Source organism: Cariama cristata, unplaced genomic scaffold (assembly GCF_000690535.1).
Source record: "Cariama cristata isolate BGI_N322 unplaced genomic scaffold, ASM69053v1 scaffold39903, whole genome shotgun sequence".
NCBI classification, from domain to species: Eukaryota; Metazoa; Chordata; class Aves; order Cariamiformes; family Cariamidae; genus Cariama; species Cariama cristata.
The window spans coordinates 2,108-26,865 of NW_009607432.1; the positions used below are offsets into that span (position 1 = coordinate 2,108).

Sequence of the window (24,758 nt, forward strand, 5' to 3'; positions counted from 1 at the left end):
AGTCTCCCTGCTTACAAGTGACTGTCTAGTTCATCAGGTTTTAACACAAGTTTGCATTCATTACTGCTGCCACTGCAAGGGCTAGTCCATTGTGCAGAAAGGAATTAAAAGATTTGCAGGGCTGTAAAGAAGTAAAGAGGAGGGAGCTGATTCTGTGCCCAAAGGTGAAGAGCATTCAGCTGGGACTCTCTGGTTGCTGGGTTTTATGCAGTGACTCTGCAAGATAAAACATATTAAGGGCCATGGGAACAGAATCTCCCTTTGCTTTCACTTCTTTAAGACCTTTGGAGCAAGGTTCCCCTAGGAATGCAGCTGTGAAGTCACTAACAGATTGCTCTCCTTTGTAGATGCTGCAGTTCCAACTTGTTGTGGTGCATTTGTCCCTTGTGATCACCCTGCTGCAATGGCACTCTAGCTCAGCGCTCCTTGCGGAGGCAGCTCAAGAGGTAGGTGAATGTTTCTGGTGGTTGTTGCACAACCCTGTTCTTCCTCGAGTTGTTCTTGGGCACAGAGTGTGGAAGACACCACGGTATCCAAACAGCGTTGGAAGGTGAACAATTGGTATTGGCCCTGCAAGGGCAAAGGCAGAGCCTAGTGAAAGGAATGATTTAGATTGGATGGCTCTGGGAGAACAAACAGAATGAAGTCTCACCCAGATTCATGCAACCTCTCCTGAGACACTGTGGGATATTCTGTGTGTTGAAACATTGTCCAGTGACTTTGGATAGAGGACTTCCTGAAGAGGGGAAGGAAATGATGGTGGGGCAGGGAAAGCAAACTCCTGTAACACCGAAGGGAAGATTTCATTCTTCTTCTTAAAGACAAATAATAGAATGAGAAGTGTGCAGCTTTCAGAAGCCATAAGGAGATCCCTGAGAGATGAGCACCTGCACAAAAGTTACAAATTAAAGGAGACAGAGTAGACCAGCAGAGGGAAGGAAAGGAGTGGATGAAATGGGAGAAATGTCTCATGTTTCATCCAGGATAACATGCAGGGGTTGCACCTGAAAATACTTCTACTGTATTCTCTTTTTTTTATGTCATCTTGAGATAAAACAGATTTGGCAAGAAAGGTGTTTATGTAATGGTTTCATGCCATAAAAAAAATCAAGGATCTAAAAGTTTAATCAAAGTAGCACCGTTTGTGGAGTCTTTACATAGTTTTTTAAGATCAGCTTAGAAGTTAGATGCATACTGAAGAATACCAATGGATCCTTGCTCTCTGACTTCAAATGAGTATGCCTTGATTTTATAAAATAATATTTGTTATAGAAAACAGGGCTTGAGGGAACACTCCTCACATCAGTACTGCAGCACCTGCTGCTCTGATGCCACAGAGACCTGGTATCCTGTCTCTATTGATGATAGATATTTATGAAAAGCATATAGGAACAGAACATCTTTGGAGACTTCCTGATCCAGAGACCTGCACCAGACCAGGCCATGTTTTAGCTGCTGATGGGCCTGAATTTGTCTTTGAAACAGTTTAAAATCTTGGTATCGATGATGTTCTTTGGCAATGCATTCCACTTCATTTATGTGTGGTGTTTAAAACGTAGCTCCTTATATTTATTTTAAATCCACCATCTGGTGACTTTACTGAGTGGACTGAGGAGCTCTTTTTCTGAGGAAAAAATTACTAGTCTGTATTCACCTCTTTGCTGTTCATAAGTTTATAAATCCTCCACTGTACCCCCTCGTACTCCACGCTTACCTCTGTTTATCTGTGAAGCTGTACTTTGTTCAGTGGTTTGCCACAGGAAAACTGTTGTCTCCTTCTGATTATCATTTTAGCTGTCTCTTCACTTCTTACAATTCTATTGTATGCTTTTTAAAGACAAAGTAAATGAGACTGCACAAAGTACTCGAGAGCAGAGACTATTTTTGAGCTTCTAGTTTCAAGCATTATTGTACTTATCTCCACTAACCAGAGGGGAGAGTTCAGTCTTAAAAAAAGGCATAATTTTGTTGCAAACCTCTATGAAAGTTTTATAACTCTGAAAGAGAACAGAAAGGATTGCTTAGTGCATTTGAGGCTCATAAAAAGTAAAGCCAGAGGACACTATGAAATCCTTTACAAAAGTATTAACAGTGCTACATAATTTGTGTGATCATTGTGGTCATGTGCTCCTCCTTATACAAAGATCATGGTTTTATACACTTCATCACTGGTTATGTCACCCATCAGCAGTGGGAAATGTCACCACCACAATTATGGTGCAGACCACAGTAGAGACAAGCGTATTACGTCGTCCATGTGATGGCTTCCTTTACATTTGTACTAAACCCATTGCATATGAATAAGAAAGATAGCGGCGTTCTTCTAAAGACAGAGGAAAATCTGCTTCAAGGCATATAAAAAAAGTTTTGGTTAGAAATTTTTATCTAATTCTGTGAAGAGCAAGTGGAGCAAGAAGGCAAACGTTTAACCTGAAGAGAGAATGATTTGAGCTTATTACCTGCTTTCGTAAACTAGCTGCTACCCTATAATTTTTCTGTTATTTGCAAATTTGTTTAATTTCTCTCTTGATAGACCCCAATATTCTCAGCTCTTCTGGATAGCAAAGTATAGTATGGTTTTGAAAAGGTGTTAAGCCTAATGTCATAATTAAGGTTCAAAATGCTGTATTGATTCAACTTACTGCTCTTTCCTTTCCTCCTCCCCACATAGTGCTACTGCATAAATTCTTTAAATGTCAGTGATAGGCAAGTTTATCTTGGGATATTTTTGCATAACAATCAATTGTCAGATTTTCATGGAAAATTCTGTATAAGTTTTCATTACTATTTATTAGCATTCATTTAAAAAATGAAAATCAGTTTGCTGAAAAATATCAGGATGGATATTGGAGTCTGGTAATGGCGACTGCATTTTTAAAAGGGATTAAATTACTCAGTTAATGCTATAAGTGATACTAATCACACTGCTGAGATAGAGATAGTGGGCTGGCCTACAAAAACAGGCTTTGTGAAGTAATAAATTTTGATAATTCTTGCAATAATAATGAAAGTGAGTTCAATTCTATCAAAAAAAAATAACAAACCTGCACACCTTTTATGGCAAACTCCTATGGGTGGAAAATGGCCACATTGTTTTAAAACGTCGTCCCGAGTTCAGTATCCTAGTGATTATGTACCTATAGGACTGCTGCTGTGATACTGGCTGAAATGGTTTTTCCAGAACTTGAGCAGCAAGCAAACATCCCTACTTTCTTTTGCAGCCTTTGGAGCCTTCTGCTGCTCTGGGCTTGGGAGCACATCCCATTGCCAGTGAAGAGAAGTCAGCCACCAACATGACAGCCAAACTGTTCCTTCTTGATGAGCTGGTGTCTCTGGAGAATGACGTGACCGAGACCAAGAAGAAAAGAAGTTTCCCAGGATTTGGCTCCCCAATCGACAGAATTTCTTCGACCTCTGTGGATACTAAAGGCAAACAGAGGTAAATTCTTAGATGCTCCTACCAGTGATAAAGTTGGAAGACAGCTGTTGGTAGGTGTTCTGGATACAGATGGGTTAACTTTTAGCCTCTAGCAGGTTTACTGTTCAGTTGTGAGGTGCATCTGATCAGGGTATCAGAATCTCTTCAGAAACCATCACGGTTGCCTGGTGTCTAATCCTTCAGCTGTGATGAAAAATACATGCACTAGTTCATTTATCCCTACAGTGCCATACAGCTAACAAAGAACATTCAAGCATATGAATTTTTTCGGTACACTTCTTTCTACTGATAAAAGCTAACGCTCAGTTTAAAACTGCCTTTTTGATCATGAGATTATTTAAAGCAAAAATATGCCTAGGTTCAAAAGCAGAGGGGCAGGGCTAGGTGTTCCCGAGGCTGGGGTGAAAAGGTACGGTGGTGTGCAGGTCTTGAAGAGCGAGATGAAGAACACATCGTGAAAATGGGCAGAGAGTTAGTGGAATGAGCTTCAAGACCTTGATCAACTTATGATAAGCCAGGGTTTAATCAATACAGCAGTACAGCAATACCTTCACAGTACACGTTTGAAGTATATTTATAACAGGGCTAAGCAGCGATGTGTGAGATGGCTGGGGAGAGCCGGTGAGTTTGGGGAAAAGCTCAAGGGGCTGTTCGCTATGTCTTGAAGAGCTTAACTGTCTTGTTCTCTTCTTCTGGTAACTGCCTTCTTTTAGATGGTATCCCCAATGCTGCAAAGTATTTAATAACATGCTTAAAGCTTAATCTGGAAGTGGAAAGTATTCACAAGAGCCAGTCAACATTACAAGTATTTCTTTTAAACAGTTTTGTGATATTTTCTTGCTGTTTTTCCATTTATCCACCCAGTCTGCTACTAGGACTTTTTGACTGCAGCCAAAAGTGATAAAATACTAAATTCTTAAAACTTTGAATAGAACTATTCTGTCCTGCATATCTCTTCAAGAGATCAAAATCAGCTCATTCTTTGTTTGCTTTTTAGCATGTTTTCCCTTTCCAGGGGAAGAAATACAAGGTCATTTTTGAAGCTGCAGTGCCTTTTTTGCAAAGTACATGGTATTCCCAATTTGTCTCATGCTTTTTGGGTGGAAATCTTGTTTCATTCTACATGCAGTACAAGGAGAAAAAAAAAAGGGGGAAATTATGGTGAAAATTGTCCAAGTTTTCTAACAGCTTGTCTCTGAATAATGAGCTCATGCAAATGAGTGACACACTGCACAAAATTCCTCCTTTCCCAGTATCATCAGCACAGTTTGCAGTTTTACATTGAGATTATCACTTTGGGGGAGCTGATTAGCTTTTAAGTTTGGGAAAGACTCATTTATTAGAACCATCTGAGCTGCCTTGATCCGCTGCATTGATAATCAGATACTACCATCAGCGTGGACTGCAGATCAGAAGAGTGCTATGGAACAGTAGTAAGGCTGTACCTTTAGGTGGAAACAGGCAGAGGCTGCTGCATGTAGGGTACAACAGAGGACTGAGCACCCTGTCACTGCTGTGAACACCGTAGATAACAGCTCATTCCTGTACCAGCTGAGATGGTTACTTTTAGAGACCAGATAATAACTTTTGAAGTGTGAAAGCTGTTAAACAGTTTCAGCCTCCTGAATTAATACAGTGCGTGTAGAGCCTGGCAACATGACAGAAACTTTTGGAAGAGAGCAGATCGAGGGTAAGTCCACTTAACAGATTGTTGTGGCACCCGCCAGTTACAGGAGGGCCCAGATCCTGATCTTGCTCATCAACATCAATATATAAAGCTTTGAAAGCACGGGAAAAGCATGCAAGAAGATATCAGTCTTCCAAAGAGGTAGAAAGATCCATAGACAGATGGAGAGAAAGAGACTTTGGGAATCTTAGAAAATGCTGCTTTAAATAGAAAACATCACTTTGTCCCGAGCAAGTGCTGAAATAGGCAGGGTCTGGTTTGGAGGCTGGGGAGGGAGCGGTGGCGGTGGCTGTCCTGCTGGGGCTCAGCACGGCCAGGACGAGGAGAGGGGAAGCTCCGCTGCACCGCCTACCCTGCCTGCTCAGCCTTTCCCATGGGCATGACTTTACAATTTCCTTCTCTGTTTAACTACGGAGCATGACAGTGTTACAACTAATGATGCAGAACTGCCCCCTCCCCCCCTCCCCCCAAGCTGGGAAATTAATTTTCCTTTTTATCAAGCCAGACTCAATATGACTCCAGCAGCCCAAGTCTCCCAACTGCCCCCCACCAGCTTGTGCCTACACCTGGGGTGAAAAGAGTGTTGCCCTGGAGGAAACAGACTGAGGATCAGCCCTTGGCTTTCTTTCCTAGTGCGACAATCCTGGATACGTAGCTGTTTGAGGAAGGGACAGTGAGGGCTATACAAAAGGCTCCCCTTCATTTGCAATGTTCTGTAGCCGCTCCGGCGTGACAGATGTGGTGCTCCCCACATACATGGTACACTGTCAATTCCCATTTCTTGACCTCATCTGAAAAGTAGCTAGAAAAGAGGCAGTGTGAAATGGGCTGCTGATGCTGGAATGCTGTCTCTGGGCTTCAGCCCGTGCCTGAGAGGCATGAGGGGAAAGAAGACTGCTCAAATGAGACCAAAGACCAGACAGATAGATAGTCCTGGGGAGGGTGTGCAGAGCCACAGACTGAGTGAGCATGGCAGTGCTAGCACATAGAGTTAGTCTCGAGTGCACTATAGCATGCTATCCTGCTAGTTACTTTGCATTTGCCAACTTACAGAACAAAATTTCATTTTATTTATGTTCCTTGACAAGGACAGATAGAGAAAAGAGAGGTCATCTTCTAGGGCTCCTCTTGGACTTGCATTTCACTGGCAAGTATTCCAAGGGCAAAAATTGAGGTTATTCTCAGCCACAGAAAATCTCATAATTTCCACATTAAATAAAATAAAATTTCTGGTGGAAAAAATGCTCAAAAATACTGAATTAAGTTGGGGAAAATTCTTTTTTATATTAAAAAAAAACCATAATAAAATATCCCTGACTAGAACTTATTTCATACTTTCTTCATGCCCTTATTCACCAAATCATCAGGAAATGTACCATATAGAGGAAAAAAAAAACCAAATCCAAAATATCCCATTTTCAATTTCATCGAAAGGTTGCTACTATACAATTTTGAGAACAGTGTATTGCAGGAGACCCCATAGGAAAATCCTGTTAGGGCTCCCCTGACTTGTGCACCTTGCTTATCTTAGTCCCAGTTGGCCCTGGAGACTTCAAAGATCCAGGCTAACGGGTCACCTGCAGTATATGATACTATGCGTGAAACAATTCCCCTTTGTACATGCCATGTATCTCCTTTCTTTTACAAATAGCAGTTAACCTGTGAAGTTATCTGTTTGCTGCCAAATAAAAACAGGGATAGTGGATCAACATCAGCCAGTCTGTAAAACAGATGCAACTCCTGCCTATTCTTTTGTAAGACAAGTGAAGCATCATATTTTTAAACACTTACATCTTCGGCTGCTCCTACACAACTGTTCTGTCTGAACAATAAGTAGTTAGTTGAATGAATGGAGCAATCAAAGATGTAGTAACATTTTGATTATTCCTATGCTGTCTTTCCCCAATTCTTTCCCTCTTCCTTTGCTTTTTTGTCCTCATGCAGGAAAGTCGTTGAGCTGCCTAAGAGACGGTTTGGAGTTCCTCTTGACCGGATTGGAGTGAGCCGTCTTGGCAACACCAAGGGTTAGCAGTTCTTGCAAGTAAGCCAAAGTACTCTGGGTGTGTGCAGGCTTCGAGAACCCCACCTGTTCTCAGTTACATGCAAGTACTCAAGTCATGCCAGTAGGCTTGGAAAGAGCAGCTTGGGGAATGATGGCTTCTTATAACATGGATTATGACTGTCAGTTTCTCTTGAATGCCCTAAATGACAATTTAGTACCCCCCTACAAGAGAACAAGTATTCCTAACATTTTCATCTCCTGTAGACTACCTTACAGTGTGTTTGTCCAAGCCTTGCATTTCTGATATGGGAAAATGTAATGTTTACTGCTTTTCTGCCTACAGGTGCTTCTGTTCTGAATGATTGATGCTGTACTGGAAACATTACAGAAATATGGAAGATGCATCACAGCATGTCTTGTCATTGACTAATGATACAACACACAAGGAATTGACCTCCTGCAAAATCTGTCATTGCATTTTACAAATGTTGCATTTACAAATAATAGCAAATTCAGTTCATCAGGTCAGAATGCTGTCACAGTTGTGCATGGTGTCACTGATAGGAGGGAATAGAAAATATGTATATAGTTTAATTGCATGGCATTTATTTCTTAAACTTGCAGAAGTTCATTATCCTAGCAAGGACTGTTAGATTTTTTGGATTGAAAATAAAACTTCCAGAGATGCCAACAGCAGTCCATGAAAAGCAGACAGTTTGCTTTGCACATTTCTTTCAAGAGAATGTTTGTTTGGTAGATGAAGGGAGAATTTAACAGCTACGGGACAAACCCAGAATTTGTTTGAACTGCTGTTCGGGAGGTGTCTATTGACTTCACTAGGAGTTAGTCTGAATAAGAATTGTGACAATACCTTAGTATTTGTCCTGATGTTTTTAGTAGTCTTTCTCTTATATCTGCACCATATTTAGACATGTTTTCATCATATGGCAGATCCTGAAATGTGGTGAGACTTCTAGTTTCCTCCTCTAAGCTGATGAATACATTTCACTCCTCCCTATGCATAACATAGGATAGCATCCAAATATGAAGTCATCTGCTTCCTAGGCCATCTGCATCATATGTCTTATTTTAGCCTCTTGATGTGTGCATGGGGCATAATCAGGCATCCAACTCTAAAACTTCAAGTATTTCTCACTCTGGTAAAATGTAAACATGTCCTCTCCATTTCAGAGTAAAACAGGTTATCTTAAATCCTGTTTCATGCTTTTCACTTCTTTCCAGATTATAAATTATATCTGAAAAGAGCCGTTTGCTGACATCTAAATGCTCCAATTCCTAGCTGATGTTTTCTAAACCTCACATACTCCTTCTTGGACTTTGGTCCGTGTCAGCTAAATTCCTTGGATTGCTGTACTTGAGTATAAATCATCCTTAACATTGCAAAAGAAGATCCATTGAGAAAGGGATTATGAAGGACTAAGAAAAAATAAATACTTTTGCCAAACACCCTGTGTTAGGCAGAGTGTAAGGCTGGAGAGAAGAATGGAAGTGTTAATTTCCTGATTTTCTATAAGGCACAAAGCACCTGGCCATCAGCTAGCAAAATAGGGAAAAATACAATCAGCTTCTCAGTCAGCTACAGGAAAGGAGTTGGCAAGTCAGTGTGTCTTTGAAATTAAAAGCTATTGTGAGGTTTGGGACTTTGGTGTAATTGCCCCAGTTCAGGCCATGGTGGGAGATGAGGCTCCCACTCAGAAGGGCAGGTAGCATCCAATTCAGGTCTGAGAAGGGGCAGTGCTCAGCCATAGCACGGGCTTTTCCCATTTTCCTTCTTTACAGCCCTGCCCTAAGACCAGGACCGGCCCAGCCAGTTTGCAAGAAACTTTGCTTTTTTTGACATCTCCAATATAGGCTAATGCTGCTGAGAGCAACTGCACAAACCAGTGAATCACATCAAGAGGTGCCCCCATCTTTGCCATCAAGGAGAGCACTCTCTGAGTTAGGTCATGATTCTTCCTTCAGTGGGTGAGTTGTCAGTACTTGTCTGTGAGGTGAAGCACTGCAGGTGCTTTCCCAGACCAAGCTCTTGAAAGTCATAGAAAGAAGGGCTGGAAGTCCATATGTGGTCATCTTGGGTTTTTGTTCCTTGCTTTTCCACTGGTCCCACTGCTCATTTTCTGCCTTTAAGCTTGCAGGTGAAGGCTCCGAGAACTGTATTGAGAGGGTGCATGTAGACTGACTGACTCGAGACAAGATTTTCTGCCCATGCTAGAAGCAAGTCTGGAAATGCAGTCCCAGCCAAGCCCAGACCCTGTCCTCTGCTGTGCACTGCCACTACCTATCCTGAGCCCTGAATAAATAGTCTATCTTCTTGCACTGAGCTCGTCCAGGCAGTCTGCAGATAATCTGCTTGCAACTTGGCCATATGTATGGGGCATGGGCAGATTATGGAAGTGATGACCTGACCACTTATACAGCTGTCTGTCAAAAGCAGCGTGGACAGAGTCATTGCGTGACATATTCTGGGAGACTCAGATCAGAAGAATCCAATGCTAATACAGAGGCTTTGCAAAGACACTGCTGGATCATAAAAGCATTTAACAGTTGGCAGGTATTAGCCTGGGCTTCTATATAAAGAAGGGTTTTAAAGCCTGTAAATTGTGTGCAGAAATGCCCTCCATCTGAAGTGTGATGTAAAAGCAAAGCAGGACAGAGGTGTCTGTGGCAGTGAGAGAATCATAGAATCATTTAGGTTGGAAGTGGAAGCTGGAAGCTTCAGTCCTGCTCTTGGCTCCCACCTCACTGTGTGGATTACTTGGGAGAATGCAATGGCCTTTCTGTTCCTCTGCCCCATCCACCACAGAACACACAGAGACCTCGCGTGGCTCAAAAAGCACTCTTTAAAATCCATAAATTGGATTTTAAATTTAAAATGTGATGATGTCTGAAAGGCTGAACACCACGATTTGTTTTTGTAGGCAATGTTGGATAGCTTCAGTCATTGTGCATAGCATGGAGGTCAATAAATGTGAAATGAGGATATACTGCAGCATCCGTTGTACGCTAGATTTGCCCCGTGCTGCTTGTTTGCAAATCCATTCAGATGCCTGTGAGGATTTTCTGCTAACAAATCAATAGTCTATTTAGAATGTCCAAGGGAAATCCCTTTAATTATTGCCTGTGGGTCATTAACTTGGGCAAGAGTGACTGCCCAAGCATGGGTAAGGTGTGAGCAGCCATGATGTGGACGTGGCACCTGAGGAAGAGTTTCTGTTCTGTGTGTTTAGGAGAAAGGACAGGACCTTCACAGTGACATGTTAAGGGTGAGCCTAGGGAGAGCATCACCACCTTTGCTTTGAATTAGTAAATGAATTGCATTCAACACTTATTCATCACTCCAGCAGAAGCCGCTAATGCAGCAACATATAGTGCCTGTGTGGAAATAGTGGGGTAGTCTGAGTACTGTGAGCACTTAAATAACTGTGCTGATAGGATGTAGCATGCCATGTGGGCTGAAAAACACTGCTAAGCAGCATGATGCATTGCACTCCAGGGAATTCCTCTGTCTAGGGTCAGAGCAAACTGTTAACTAGCCACAGACGCTGTATTCCTTTTCCTGACTTGCTGATGAGTTGTCACACTGGGTCGCGAAGCCATGGCTACAGCTAGCAGGTAACAGATGGAGCCTGCTGCTCTGTCCTTTCATTGCCCTGGGATTTCCTGCAAGCTGAAAGCATCAGAGCTGAACACCAGTTTGGGGCACTCAGTGAAGCTCTTGTAATACACTTCCCTTTCAGCTAGGGCACCAAACTCTTAAAGAAAGAGAAACCCTTCTCCTGGCAATAGGCTATCATTTTTTCCTGGATTTGGTGCTGTCATGTGAGGGTTTGTGAAAGCATGCCCCCACATCCCTTTTCACTTGCACAAAAGCAACACAAAATGGGAAATGTGTTTTGAATCACTACCAAGGAAATAATGAAGAATTAATATTAACAGCAAACTGTATTTTGCATGTCAGTACACCTCACTGATATAATCAAGCTGATTTTATTCCATAGAAGCCAACTTTTGCCTGTAATAGGATGAAGAGATTTCCTGTTAATGAAATACATACAAGGTACTGCTGTGGTAAGCGTGCGCTTCTTGCCAGAGCCCAAGGCAATGAATGTGGCATGGTAATTACAGCTTTGGGAGAGGTTAGGTTTTGAAGAATATGTAGCATGCAAGCTACAGTTAAATAGCATGGCTTGACAAGGCTGGAGAGGCAGTTCAATTCTAGTCAAAATCAGTCCGCACATTCACAGTGGCTACCAGATTCCGCTCTCATTTAAACTGTTGGAAACCTAAAAGTTAACATCATGATTTATTCTGAATTTACACCTTTGGGAACATGGTCCTTTGTTTTTGCAAATAAACATGGATATGTGACTTAAGATGAATATATGTAGGAACCACTGATGGATTCTCTTCCTTTTGAACAGGGGCAGACATAATTTTGCAGTAGAAAAGGCTAGCTAGCATCTGCACTGACCAGCCAGATGAGCCAAAAATCTCTGGTCAAAACATCTCTTTGGAGTGAGTAGGTAGAAATCATTGAGTCTGGTCCAGTCCTATGAGGACAGCAGCCCACACATACCCATAAGGAAGAGCCAACACTCATTCCCAGTTCTGTTCAGAAGGAAGGGCCTCTTCCTCAAGCACATTAAAACAGGCCAGTGTTTCTATACCTATGTGTTTAATGGGAGACTTTTTTCCATCATAAACTTCACCTGAACCGTTAAGGTAACAAGAGCCTACATCAAGGGAATTTGCTGCCCCTTGGGCCTCTGCAGGGGGTGAGAAAGAAAACAGCACATGCTTCTGTGCAACAGAAAATCTTTATTGGAATGATATCCAAAGGATCCAGACTTCTGTGCCTGTCCTCCCCCAAACCTACTGTGTACACTGACGGGACACGACAAGGAACAGCCCTGGCTCAGCAAACCAAGGCAGGCAGCGCTGAGCCCTTCACTTTACACACAGTCTGCCTTCCTGTCCCAACGGTGGGTGGTTAGGTCATCACAGACCCACTTGTAGGAGATGACGGGAAACCCAGACACCACTGTGAGCAACATCTGCAAGTGTGGGCAGAGGTCTAAGCTGAGAGGAACTGAGTTAGTGTTTGGTGCCTCGAGTGACCTGGTCAGAAGGGGAAGAGTATACAGTGGCAGCAGACTGAATGGCACACATAGGACAGCAAGGAAAGTTGGGAAGCATATTCCAAGTAGAAGATCACGGTAGGTTTAACCTGGAAGGAAGGAATAGCGAAGAGTGGTAGTAGGCTACCAGCTCATGTCATGGTCCCTGTTAGACTTGGCTGTGATGTGGTCATGGAAGATGGCATCCAAGTTAGCAGCACGATGAGAGAACAGAATAAACTCTTAACACATTAACACCCAGCAAGGCAGTTTGGGGAGGGGCTCATCTTCATCCTTCAGTTCTGGCAAGCCTTCAGATGCAGTATTTCCAAAAGCAGGCTGGAAAGGGGTACAAGAAAAGGATGTTAGCATCCAAGGGACTTTTTCCAGCTTCCCACTCTAGCCCTGGAGTGGGTTTCAAAAGCCCCATGTCTTGACAGATTTGGGATGTGAAGCCAGTGTTGTGGTTTCTGGGCACATCTCAAGAACCAGCTTTAACTTCATATAACACTTTTAGAAGGTGTTTATTTTAGCGGTTTATATTGTAAATAAGGGGTCTAAAAGTTGTTTCCATGTTGCTTGATTTATAAAGCTTTGCTTTTCCTTTTGGTCTGCTTCAGCAATATCAGGAATCGGCTCTTTCTTTCCTATCTACTGGCCAGCAGTTTTGCTGCCTGAGAGATGCGTGCAGGGTTTTTCACCTGTGGCTGACTGGAAGAGCAGGATACTGACCTGGAGAGACCAGATCTGGTCCTTACAATTTTTTTTAAAACCCAGTCACTCTATCGCTCTGCTGCTAACTGTCCTCCAACCAACACTGATCTCTGTGGGATCTTCTTAGAAGACCAGATTAGGGAAGGATGCACATTTTGGTGTTGGAAAGAACAGCTGTATCGCCAGTGTGCCCTGTTCTTTGAATCCTATATGGGTCTGCTATTGTCAAGTACGAGAAGAGATTTCTACCTGGTTTTTGAAAGCAGGATCTTGGGAGAAAGCTTCTACTGAATCAGCAGTGCTCATGCTGAGACACGGGCTCCTCCCAGACTGGAAGGACTTTAGATGAAGGCAAAGATTCTCTGCTTTAATTTCTGGCAGAATCTGATTTAAACCTGGCAGGGGAAAGTAGTTTTATCTACATTTGAACCTTCCAGACCGGTGAGGGCATGAATTAGATTAGCCAAATTAGTGATAGCCTCCAGGGTTGCTTATAAATCGCAGATTGTCTAAGGATCACCTAAGCACTTAAGCAAGCCTTGCGCAAAGGCATTTTCTCTTGGCTGTCTGGTAAGTTGTCAGCTTCCATGTGCACAGAGCATGTGGGGCAAGGGCAGAACTAGTTCTTTCGGTTTTAGAACAGATCTGTCATCAGTGACCTCTGTTTTACAGCTGCTACTGCTTTGTGGAGGAATCCACTGAAAGCCAGTGTGGATGGCATTGTCCATGTGCTTGTCAGGGGCAGCTTTGCAGGAGCACTGGTGCAACATGCTCCTGGGTCACTGGATACAGACTGGACAAAGCTTGGAGACCAACTGGGGGACCTACCAGATCTTAGTTCCCTGCATTCTTGGTTGATTTCCACATCCTTTTTAGCTGCTTTTCAACAGTGCAAACAAGTGCTCCTTTTTTCTCTGTAGGGAGGCAGTGACCTTGGCAGAGGGGAATGCATGCAGTCTACATGCCTCATTATGCCTTCAGGACTAGCTTTGTGCCCAGAGCAAAGTGCAGGGTGCACTGCAGGGATGTGTTCATACAGAACTCACCTCCTCCAGGACAGGCACTCATTGATCATATAACCCTATGTTCCTCTATAAAAAGAGAGATACAACACTGACTGCCTCCAGTGAGGTCCCGGGTGTGCAGACCCAGTGTATCTGCCCTGACAGCAGCCAGGGTTGGGTAGACAGTCCTTCTCACCAGCTGCTAAACCAGCCAGCCGTTAATGAGAGAGAGCCAGGACTGCTAGAAAAGCTGCCTACCTGTTTTTCAGCATATTTGGGGCATGTTTATTGTCACTGTCTTTGTTGCGGAAAGAAAGAGCTGGACAGGGTGGCTGCAGGGCTCTAACCCAAAACCTACCACGTTTTTTGGGCTGGGATGCTGAGAGACTTTCCAAGGCATAGGCCACCTCTGACCCTTCCTCAGTTGAGAGCTGATCCTTCAACTTCTCCAGCTGTTTAAAAACAAACACAGCAGTAAACAAATACTCCATCCTGAGGAGCTCCACATCATCCTGGCAAGCACAGGGTGGCTCAGAGGCAGGACGTACAGGCAGCCTGGCTGACAGCATCACTAGGGAGGACAGGGTCTTCCCTGGAGCAGGACCGTTCCAGGAGAATCTGCCTTTGGAGCACTTAGACATCCTCATCTCCTCCTCCATTAAGCTGCTTGTTTGACAGCAGCAGTGTAGGCACTCTCTGCTCTTCCCCCCCACCCCAGGGTGCAAACACCTGTGGGGAGGAGGCTGTGTAGATGGATATTGCACCACTAAGAGTCAAGTCAGTGCTGGGGTAGGACGTCTCCAGGTATCCACCCACCGCAGCAGAGAACATTACTTCTCCATTGTTCTGGGTTGTCTCTCCCCTCCGTTCCCCCTCGGTTCTTGCTAATTTCCCTTTATAATGTGGAAAGTCAAGAGTGTTTCTTTTCCACCTGTAGCTGCTCTTCTTTAGTAGACTGGGAACATCTATGGCCATCATCTAGACTTCTGCTCTGGCAGTGTTGCTCCCAGGAAGCCAGAGCTTAATGTCCCTCAGCACTGGAGTGAGGGGCTAGGGTTGGAGCTGTCAGCCTCCCATCTGGCATACTGCACTGTGATTTTTCAGTCTGAAATGAAAAGTGCCAAGTGGAACCCAGCAGGATTTCCAGGATCCACGTGGACAATTGGACCTGGCCTGAGAAAGAGGAAAAAGGGCTTCCATGGTTTGTGGGTTTTGGGGGACAGTGGGAGCCATGTCAAGGTTGCTGCATGCCTTTCGCTGTTCGTGGGCACTGTGTGTTGGATGGGGATTCCTCTTGCTATCTGTGTGTGTGTGCACTCTGGTCAGCACAGCAGGGCTCTGACCCTGGGTAGGGCTTCCCGTACTAGTAAAGAGCCCAGACAAAAATCATTCCTCTAACTTCAATCCATTATCTAATGCAGCCAGCTGAATCAGTGCTAGGAAGGCAGCATGACCTGCTCTTCTCCTTCCCTTTTCTTCCATGGAGATTTCCTTTGGCTTTTTTTTTTTTTTTTTTTTTTTTTTTTTTTTTCCTTGGCTTGGCCTTTGCTGGCCTTTCACTGGTGGCAGAGGCAAGAGCTGCCTCAGCTTTTATCACACTAGTCTGTAGCCTTGCTCTCTTTTTAACTTATCCAGCTTGTGCAGCTGTTTAGCCCAGGTTCTGCTTTTCTCTTTGTGCGATAGATTCTTACATTATAGCAGCAGAATGAAGAGTAGTGGGATGCAAAGATAGAAGAATAGGGCATAAAGACGGTATGCACAATCGTTTAGCTATTCATACAACAGTACGCATACATGTGTCTGTGCATTTGCTCCCCTCACCTGTTCAAGCTCTTCGAATTTCTTTGCCAACTCCCAGTCTGCAAGAAGGGAGAGAGTAACATCAGTATCTGTATTGCTTCCCAAAGCTCAAATCAAAAACAGTTCCTTCATTTACCTTCCCCAAGGGCTGACGAGAAAAGACCTAGTTATCGTTTAATTCCTGTTAGTGATCTCCAAATCTATGGTGGCAGAAACAGTGACAGAAAAGCAGGCTTTCCTTGCTGAATTCTATGGGACTTTACCCTAATTCTCCATTAGGAGGGAGAGTTCTTTATCGTTCACCAGGCTCTAGGGGAATTGGCCCAACAAGGTCACTTACTGTGTGATACCAACTCAGATGAACTTCTTTGCTATTTTTATTTTTTATCCTTTATATCTAAATTTACAGCAAATCTCTAATGCTGGCTTTTCTGTCACTGGCCTTTTATATGAACTCCCATTGCTTCATTTAAGACTTGTTTATCCTCACATCACTAATGCAGGTACAAGTCAGAAGGCACAGATTTAGTCTAGCATAACTTACTGCTTTATAAGTCAGCAAACATCAGGGTTGGCAGAGTGGAGCAACAGGAAAAGCAACATAGCAGTGCGTGCATGGATGCCACACTTCTAAATGTTAGGGGAGCACAGGGGCTTGGGGACCAGCTTCATAGATCAAGCTTAGAGATCTCAAGGCTGAGTAGTACTGTATTAGACTGTCAAAAAACTATGCAGATGGATGAATGAACTGCCCTGAGATATCCCATCCAGGACAAGGGGGGAGTTAGGTGCCTATGAACGGGATCTAAAACCTCCAGCTGAATTGGGAATGGCCTGGACTAGCAATAGGGTAAGCTGCAGGAAGGGATGGGGGTTTTCAATCTCACTCCTCTCGAGGACTAGGGTAGCTTATTCCAGACTCAAACTGATGTCATAAACAGTTAATTTTTTTTAATAAGATAGATGAAACAATGGAAAGCACCATGATAAAATCAGCTTAGTCAAAGCTGAGTGACTGGACTACAGCAGTTCTCCTGGGAGGGGAACGCAAAGTGATCAGCTGGTTTTAAGAGCCAGTTTGGGAAAAAAATGCACTAAAATAAGCAGAAGAGCCAGGAAAGAGCTAAAGAATGTCTCTGGCGGGCCCCATAAGAGAGCCAAAAACCAGCCCTGGAGCTGCTTCCTTTGTCTGCTCCTAATGTGGCAGCAGGCATTGGTCTGCATCTCCAAGGGGATTTAGGACGTAATTCCCCCTGATTTCAGATAAGACTTCAGCACGCAGACACATTGCCAGACTTCGGCTTTTTTCTTAAACATTTGAAACTGAGCAGGAGGGTGCAAAAAAAGAGCTGACTGCCTTCTCAGGTTCTCCTTCAAGAAGGAAACAATTCAGTTGAACAATCCTGAATATTTTCTGACATATTCATCCAACAGAAAAAGCAGCAGTTCCTAAGCAAATCCATTAAATCAGGGCTCGGCTTGAGAGATGGGATGGGGATGGGCTGGGAGTCAGGAGGTGGGGGTTCTGTTCCTGGCACTGCCAGCAATGACCTCAGGCTGATTCCTCTTAAACGTGTGTTTGCATATCCGTAAACTAGAGACGGCTAGGCCTGCATATCTACAAGTTAAAAATGTCACTTAAAATATTATTATTTTTATTATTGTACACATTTTTACTCTTTCAGAGTTTCAAGTGCCTATTTTGGCTCGACTTTCTGCAAACTGTAAGCTTGGCCAATGACTGCTATGAATAGAAAATGAACAGCGGTCGAAATTTGGAACAGATTATCTCAGGCAGGGGGAAGGAAGTTAATTTATGGATGAAGCCTTGAGAAACTGCCTGCTGTAAATCCTCTGTCTGTGCTCTGCTCAAAGATTCATTATATTCAATTGTCTGGCATAAAATGCAGCCTGTCCTCTAGGAGTAATAAGTGCAATAATCCATAAACCAATCATAAAATTGTTATTTCTTGAATGCATCCCCTTTGCAAGAAGAATGCCTTTGTTAGTATAAGGACTTGATTTATTTGTGTTTATTTCTTTGTCCCAGGATTGTTTAACTACTGCCTCACTACATTAACAAGGGGCTGGGGAAGAGCACTGAGTGATTTTGATGAACAGATTTTCATAACAAATTTTTTTCTGGGCCCTGTTCTTGGCTGTTTTCACAGGGAAAGGCAGCTTCCTGCTCTGAGACCACCACATACAGCCCAAACCCTCCCCTGGCTGCGGTGGCCGTGGGAATAGCCAACCCCTGTAATCCACGTGGCACTTGTGATCACTGTGCGTAATGTCACGGAAAGCCCAAGTTTCTCTTCAGCAGGTCTGAGTTTAGCCACATGCGGGTGGCTTTAAATATGGTGTCTGTTCAGAGCACAGACAGGAAAAGCCTCCACATGGCCCGTCTTTGGCCTCTCCGCTGTGTGGGAAAAGCCCATTGTCTCAATCTCTTCCAGCACTAGCAGGGGCTTAGGCTCAGATAGGAGCTCCCACTACCCTTGTCCCAACCTACACCTGCCGCCAAGGGAGCTCAGCAGTATGCTCTCTGCAAAATTTTGACTTACCCCACTGCCTCCTGTGCTCACAAGATGCTGCTGGTTTTAGCATTTCAGCAAGACACTGAGCTGTCTCTCAAGAGCACATGGGGCTGTATGGGGTGTAGGTGGAGAGGTGACTCCCAAGGCTGGCCCATGCCCCAGGCATGGTACACAACATCTCAGGGATAGCAGGGGTACAGGGGCTCAACAGGTTCTCTTCTCGTTATTACTTCTGCACGCACACATGCTCCCTTGCCAGCTCAGCGTTAAGCGTCTGAGGATCTAGGATGCTTGGTTTTGGGCAGCTTTATATCACATTGCAAAAGCAGGTCTAGGAGCCCCATGATGGAGAACATCAGACATTAATCACATGTAGGCACCATACTGGGTGCTTCCACTTTCTGAGCAGTTGGTATTTCTGAGGAACCTGAGGAGCAGGTTCCTTGCATTCATGCAAACACAAATTCAAGAAGCCAAGATCTCCCATCCCCTTTGCTTACCAATATTTTCCGGTCTCTGCCATGCAAGTTTCTTATTAAGAAGCAGAGTCAGCAGTGTGTCTTCGTGATTCGTGTCTTCTCTCTCTGGAAGCGCTCGGTTCTCTGCAGCACATAAAACACACCTTTCTTGATCTTTAATGACAAAAAGGATGGACCCTCCAGCCCCCAACATTAACACAAAAATTAAGGTGGCTAAGAGTTGGAAAGAAAATATCTCCTGCCAGCACTTCGTCAGGGTGGAAGGAGCTCGGGGGAAGAGGAAGATGTGCAAGCACAGAAGAAAATGTCCAGGCAGCGAGGGCTGCGCAGTGAAAGGGTGCAGGGTGGGGGAGCCCTCCCTGCCAACTCCGGGCTGCTGGCCAGTCTCACTGCAGCCTCATCAGCAGAGCTGGCTGCAGGGAGCCGGAGACATCACCTTGATTCAGACAGTCCCGACCTCTTCTGCAAGGCAGATGTAGGGGATGCCTCTGCAAAGCCAGACAGCAACCCGCAAGATCCTATCTTCTGAAAACTGCGGGTGTTCCCCCCACTCACACCATCCACCTTCCCAGGGCTGATAGAGGTGGGAACTTGCCCCTCATGAGGGCTGGCATGTAAGTACCACAGCTGAAAAGCCCTGCAGCCCCACAGTCTATTCTTGCACTAACTCAGCCTTGGGGCTGCTCTCTCTGATTGCCCATGGTATTAAAGGATTCTTCCAGAACAGAGACAAAGTGTGGCAGAGTTTAAAGCAAACCTCTTTATCCCTGAGGAAACCTCTTACAGTAGCTCTAGGTCATGCAGAATTTTTCTGTTTTTCAGGAAAAACCTCCTCAAGCTGCTGTCCTAAAGCAATTTGGATCTCTCTATGAGGCCTCTTTAGGGAGCTTTCTCTTTCTCAGTGGTTTTGCTTTAGTGGTTGTGGCTATGCCCTCAAATGAATGGTTGTGAAGGTCAAGGGGTCAGCAGAAACCAACGGACACGGGGGATGGGACTAATCAGAGCCCCAAAATCTCTGAGACCCTCCCAGCTCTGTGAACAGATTTCCAGAACCATCTGAAACTTGAATGTTGCATTCATTTTTGAGAATGACAGAATGGGAGCCAGACTTTACGGGGAGAGTGGCCATTTCCCAAAATCTTTGGTCTGAACACCCCTGCCCTACACCCAGACCCTACAAAGCCCTAAAAGATGCCTACAGAATCCATGGAAAATACTAAAAAATTTTGCAGAAAGGCTTCTTTTCTCTTCTTCCAGGATCTTTAAGACTTCTGCTCACTCCCTTCAAGGAGGTGAGAAGGGAGAAAATGGTCTTGTATAGCCATCAGCCCTACATAGCTGTGATGGGATGAATGCAATTATGTTTGACACACATGAGACAAAACATTGTGCCAGATGAGCCTTAAGGATGCTCACGAGTATGTGGGAATCAGCTCCATTAGCTGAAGTCACATAAATCTGCAGAAGCAGAGGGGCCCTGGCCAAAATGATGCTCCAAGTATTTGGCCAGCCTCAACTCTGCCTCATGCTGTGGATGAAGCTGCTGGTCCTGATTGTGATCTCTAGAAATAAACCCGAGGTAGTTAGCAGAGCTACACGCTGTGTAAAACTTGCAGTTAGCGTGGAGTGCTATAAACCTCGTTCCTAAGTCTCAAAGACAGTTATGATTTTAAAATAGCCACTTTTAGTCATTTGGGGGATTCGCTACAGAAAAAAAACCTATAAACACTCTAGTAAAAACTAAACAGAAGCGGTATTTAAGTAGAGTGGTTTCAGGAATGTTTTGGTTGTTATTACAAAAATAAATAGGTGATATAAGAGGAAAAATAATTTGAAAAGCAATGTTATTTTCAAGCCTATATTTAGCTGCTCTTTTTTTTCCCCACTGCCAAGTCTCTTTAAGAAAGAAGATTAATGATTGACATTTCCCTGCAGAATAAGTTCAAGCTAGGATTAATTTAAACTATGGGAGAAGAACATATAAAAAGAAGTTTTGTGAATAAAAAAAGTTCAGCAGCACCCTACTACTGACATTTATGAGCTGTCAAATCTCATATGGTACATACTGGAATTGCTACTCTGATATTTCAATGTTTTCCTTTGGAAATTTTCTTTTGGGAAAGAAAGCGCTACCCTTACCAGATTTCACCAGATCCGATATTTTTACTGATTAGCAGAATGTGTCATACAACCAGCTGCAGACCAGAAGGACAGCTTTAGCTCATGCTAATATGAAAAAGTCTCTGGGTAGCACCCATGTTAATTATTTGTCAGTATAGCTCAAGGTTCATTTTATTTTCTTTCACAGGTAAGTGAGCATTGCATTGGCCATGACAAGCAACAAAGCAAAGCAAAAAGGTAACCACCTACCTGTGTCATCTAGTCTGTATTCCAGCTTACCTTGCAGTAAAAAAGGCTCTCCACGTGTAGACGGGACACACACAGTCATAGTCAAGATGGTTAGCACTCCAAGGAACAGCTGAACAGACCACATCTTCACGTTCCCACCACCCAAAAGCATTCTTCCTTCAGGCACAGTGGAAGACTTCAATGCAACCCAGTGCCAGATGAGCTCACTTTTAAAAGGCAGTGGATGTGCCGTGATTGCAAATGGCCTTTGGAGGAGGGGAGAAAAATATCTCTTGAAATATAATTCAACCTGTCAATATGATTCACTCCTTTGGGAGTGGACGGAACAACCCAGTAACAGACGTCAGATGGAACCTGTTCAATACATCTCATATCAGACTGATCTAATGAATTCTGATGTTCCCACAAGCAGGCACTGTCCACGCACATTGATATACATTACATACATACATACAAAATATTTTTTGGGGGCTGCTACTTTAATGGAGTTCAGACATGAGGACTCCCACATTAGCAAGGAAGATTTGTCTAACATACAAGTTGCTGTATGTCACCAGTTTGGACAGAATCAGGTTAATGGGTTTTTGTAATTTATCATCTCACTTCCTAGTGCCGATATTAATTAATGTGAGATATAATGAGTGCTGAAGTGGTGGGAAGCAGAGGGGGAGAGCTCTTTTCCTTTAACTGATTGGAGGATGTTGAGTGTGTCTTGCTCACTGTGACTTATGGCTTTGTCAACGGGAAAGGCATCACACCCTATTTTGGGATTATGTCTGAGTGGGGGAGTGCAGATTTGGCAGCAGATACAGAATACATCAAGGATGGGCAATCATCTTCAGTTTTTTCTTGGGGAAAAAAAGAAGTAGAAGGTCAGATGCTGGTTCTGGCTGCACAGCCATATTTCATTAGTTGAGAGCAAAATATTGAGACATATTGCAGATATTCCATGTCTTGTCAGGTCATGACTACATTTTGGTTTGGCTTATGTTTGTTGCCTGCCCGTCACTATTGATCAGGGCCCTGCTACTAGTTTCCTATCACAATCTTACCAAGAAAAATGTTGTAATAGTAACACCACTAAACTTTGTTCTTCACTTCCGCTTCTTCTGCAGAACTGAATCATCTGTACTACACTTTGGCCAAGCTCTGGCTTGTACATAGACTCCTAATGACTCACTTCATGTGCTTTTTTGATACCACATCATGCCAGATTACCCAACATAGCTTCATCTGATGGTACCTGCACTTCATCTTAACTAAAAGACAGTATCATTTCCATGTTTGGGCTTTTGGCTTCTGGTCCCCAGCTCTCCTTTCAACTTGCTATGCACCTTGGATAGCTGTAGAATGACTAGCCTTTTAATATCCCTTTTAATAATTACTTTTTACTAAAAAATGGAGGGGGAGAGGCTCAGATTTTTTGTAAGATGTGCCTATGAAAATGAACGTGATGCTTCCATTAAGGAATACTTCTCTACTGAGGAAATATTCCAAAATTTTCCCTGCAGATATAATATGTACAAATAAACCAAACTTGTCTTTTCCATCAGTCTTGTGAAGCACTGATTGACCAGCTGAAGTACTCCCCTTCTTCACAAAGTTCTGTTTGGACTGAAGGACACCTATGTCCTACTGGGAACACTTTTCCAGTTGCCTCTGTCTCCCTAAGCTGCTGTTTCAAACTGGTCAGAGGTGAACAGCCCCCATGAAGCAGAGGCCATAACTTGATGAGCACCACCTTGCACAGGAGTCCAGGGTGGACAATAGTAGCTCTGAGTCTTAAGGGAAAGTCAGGTCCATTTTTACTTGGTATTGAATGGCTTTGCAGGTCCCTACCAGTCTGTCTGGACATCTGCTGTGAAATTGACTTTGCCTTGGTATAGAAGGTGGGTTTCCCCATCTCATCTAAGTTTGTGCAGAATCCACAGATCTCTGACTGTTTTTTCCTACCCTTGGCCATAAGGTATCATGGGCTATTGGCAGGCTCTTTCAGGAAGATGAGCTATTCCCTTGGATTTTATCTTTTACTGTGGAGAAACTTCAGTTCTGAGTCACTGCAACTGTTCAGCACCCAAAAGCAACTCATGTATAGAGTGTGCCAGTCCTTTCAAGTGCGGGCCCTGGTGGAGGGGAGCAACTGCCATTCTATGTTTACATGCTAGAAGAGAGATTGGATACTGTGAGGGGTGGATGCTCTCAGCGGGTGGGTGGGTGGATAGATCCCTGACAGCCAATAGACCCCTGCCAGCCACTGCCAGACGCTAGCGGACTTTTTGCATTTGTTGCAGTTATGAGACAGTTGATTTGCAGTGTTGGGCTTCTGTAAGACTCCTACCTGGAAAATTCCTTTGCTTTTAGCCCATTTGTCCAGGTGCTGGAAATACGTACATTTTATTGCTCTTACATATTTTAATCTCAATAGGAAAACAACATAGTCTCCATATTCTCCCTATTACTTCAGTCAGTGATAATGTCTTCTACATCATCCACTGTGTCTAGAGCTCAAACACAGTGAGAACATAAAGATGCAAGCTCTACCTCTACCTCCCATGGTCCTAGTCTGTCTAAGCCTCTTCATGTAGAAGCTTCTCTTTTCATAAAGCTATGCAGACTTCAGGTAATCAAACACAATCAAACTGTAAAATGGACAAGGATGGACAAAGCCAACCAGTCCAGAGGGCAGGAATGGAGAAGCCTTGGCCCAAGCAGTTGCCACTAAACTCAGCTGTGCCAGCTCTGAGTCTCAGAGAGATGAGTACATGTGCCAGGGCCCTGAGGGTCTTAACAGTCCTGAGCAGCCTCAGCTGGGGCTTCCACCACCCTCTCTGCCCATAGGCTGAGAAGCACCATTTAAGCTCAGCTCTGGACTCCTGTTTTTCCCTGAGCTATGTTGGAGGAATGCTGATCTCCAACTCAGCTATATCTGTCTTTGCCTGTGGCCCCTACTGATCTGGATCCAGACCTGCAGGTTGACTTCCCTGCTCAATCTCAGACATGTTCGATCAGCGTGGACCTGTCTGGTGTTCACTGGGCTGCTTGTTATCATCAGACCTGATTCTGACTAGTGGATTGACTTCCAGCTTGACCCCAGATCTGCCTCATCATCATGGGCTTTCCTGATCATGAAGACTCTTGACTGAATCTGGCTGTTGTCTCTGCAGCTCTTGGGGTGGGTCCCTGTCCTGCTGGCAGCATCACTGCACTTGGCTCCCTGTTCCCTAGGGAGCAGCTGGCCCTTGCTGCTCTTGGACATCATCTTCCTCAAAATGTTCAGCTTCTTTCTGCACATAGGCTCCTCTGTCAGGTAGACTAGTAGATCTTGGAGTGGTGAAGGCTTTCAGGTATGTTATATAAAATCCCAGTTTCTCTGAAGTCACTTTGGGCTTTGCTGTTAGCTCTAATAAAGCTAGGACTGTCCCTAGAAGAGATGTAGTCCCCTAATAACCTAACATTAGTTTAACCCCAAAACAGTAACCCCTTACTGTTTCAGAGTAAACCTCAGACAAGGGGAATTCAGTGTGGGTTTTGAGTGACTTGTAAGATGCAGGAGGCAGTCTTGAGCTGCTGAAAGCAGGAGAACATGAA

General features: G+C 44.0%; 2 protein-coding genes across 2 annotated transcripts; one reads left to right on the forward strand and one right to left on the reverse strand.

Annotated features, from left to right (window-relative positions):
* Positions 1–345: 345 nt before the first annotated feature.
* Positions 346–7,582, forward strand: OSTN (osteocrin). Its single transcript, XM_009696701.1, has 4 exons — positions 346–446; positions 3,222–3,439; positions 7,071–7,167; positions 7,472–7,582. Exons 1-3 carry the CDS (start codon positions 348–350, stop codon positions 7,153–7,155), a joined length of 402 nt encoding a protein of 133 aa, XP_009695003.1. The 5' UTR covers positions 346–347; the 3' UTR covers positions 7,156–7,167; positions 7,472–7,582.
* A 4,560-nt stretch (positions 7,583–12,142) lies between these two features.
* Positions 12,143–21,394, reverse strand: UTS2B (urotensin 2B). The gene is made up of 5 exons (XM_009696703.1): positions 21,201–21,394; positions 18,822–18,923; positions 15,806–15,843; positions 14,343–14,436; positions 12,143–12,605 (listed from the first exon to the last, which is right to left on the reverse strand). Exons 1-5 carry the CDS (start codon positions 21,319–21,321, stop codon positions 12,580–12,582), a joined length of 381 nt encoding a protein of 126 aa, XP_009695005.1. The 5' UTR covers positions 21,322–21,394; the 3' UTR covers positions 12,143–12,579.
* Between the last annotated feature and the right edge of the window lie 3,364 nt (positions 21,395–24,758).

Bases quoted from the DNA above. Each gene is read 5' to 3' on its own strand.
- OSTN (XM_009696701.1), top strand. From the start codon at position 348: ATGCTGCAGTTCCAACTTGTTGTGGTGCATTTGTCCCTTGTGATCACC. The intron at 447-3,221 runs GTAGGTGAATGT...TTTCTTTTGCAG, and splicing joins TTGCGGAGGCAGCTCAAGAG to CCTTTGGAGCCTTCTGCTGC. The intron at 3,440-7,070 runs GTAAATTCTTAG...GTCCTCATGCAG, and splicing joins GATACTAAAGGCAAACAGAG to GAAAGTCGTTGAGCTGCCTA.
- UTS2B (XM_009696703.1), bottom strand. From the start codon at position 21,321: ATGCTTTTGGGTGGTGGGAACGTGAAGATGTGGTCTGTTCAGCTGTTC. The intron at 14,437-15,805 runs GTGAGGGGAGCA...GTTTTTAAACAG, and splicing joins AATTCGAAGAGCTTGAACAG to CTGGAGAAGTTGAAGGATCA. The intron at 12,606-14,342 runs GTAGGTTTTGGG...ACCCCTTTCCAG, and splicing joins ATCCCAGCCCAAAAAACGTG to CCTGCTTTTGGAAATACTGC.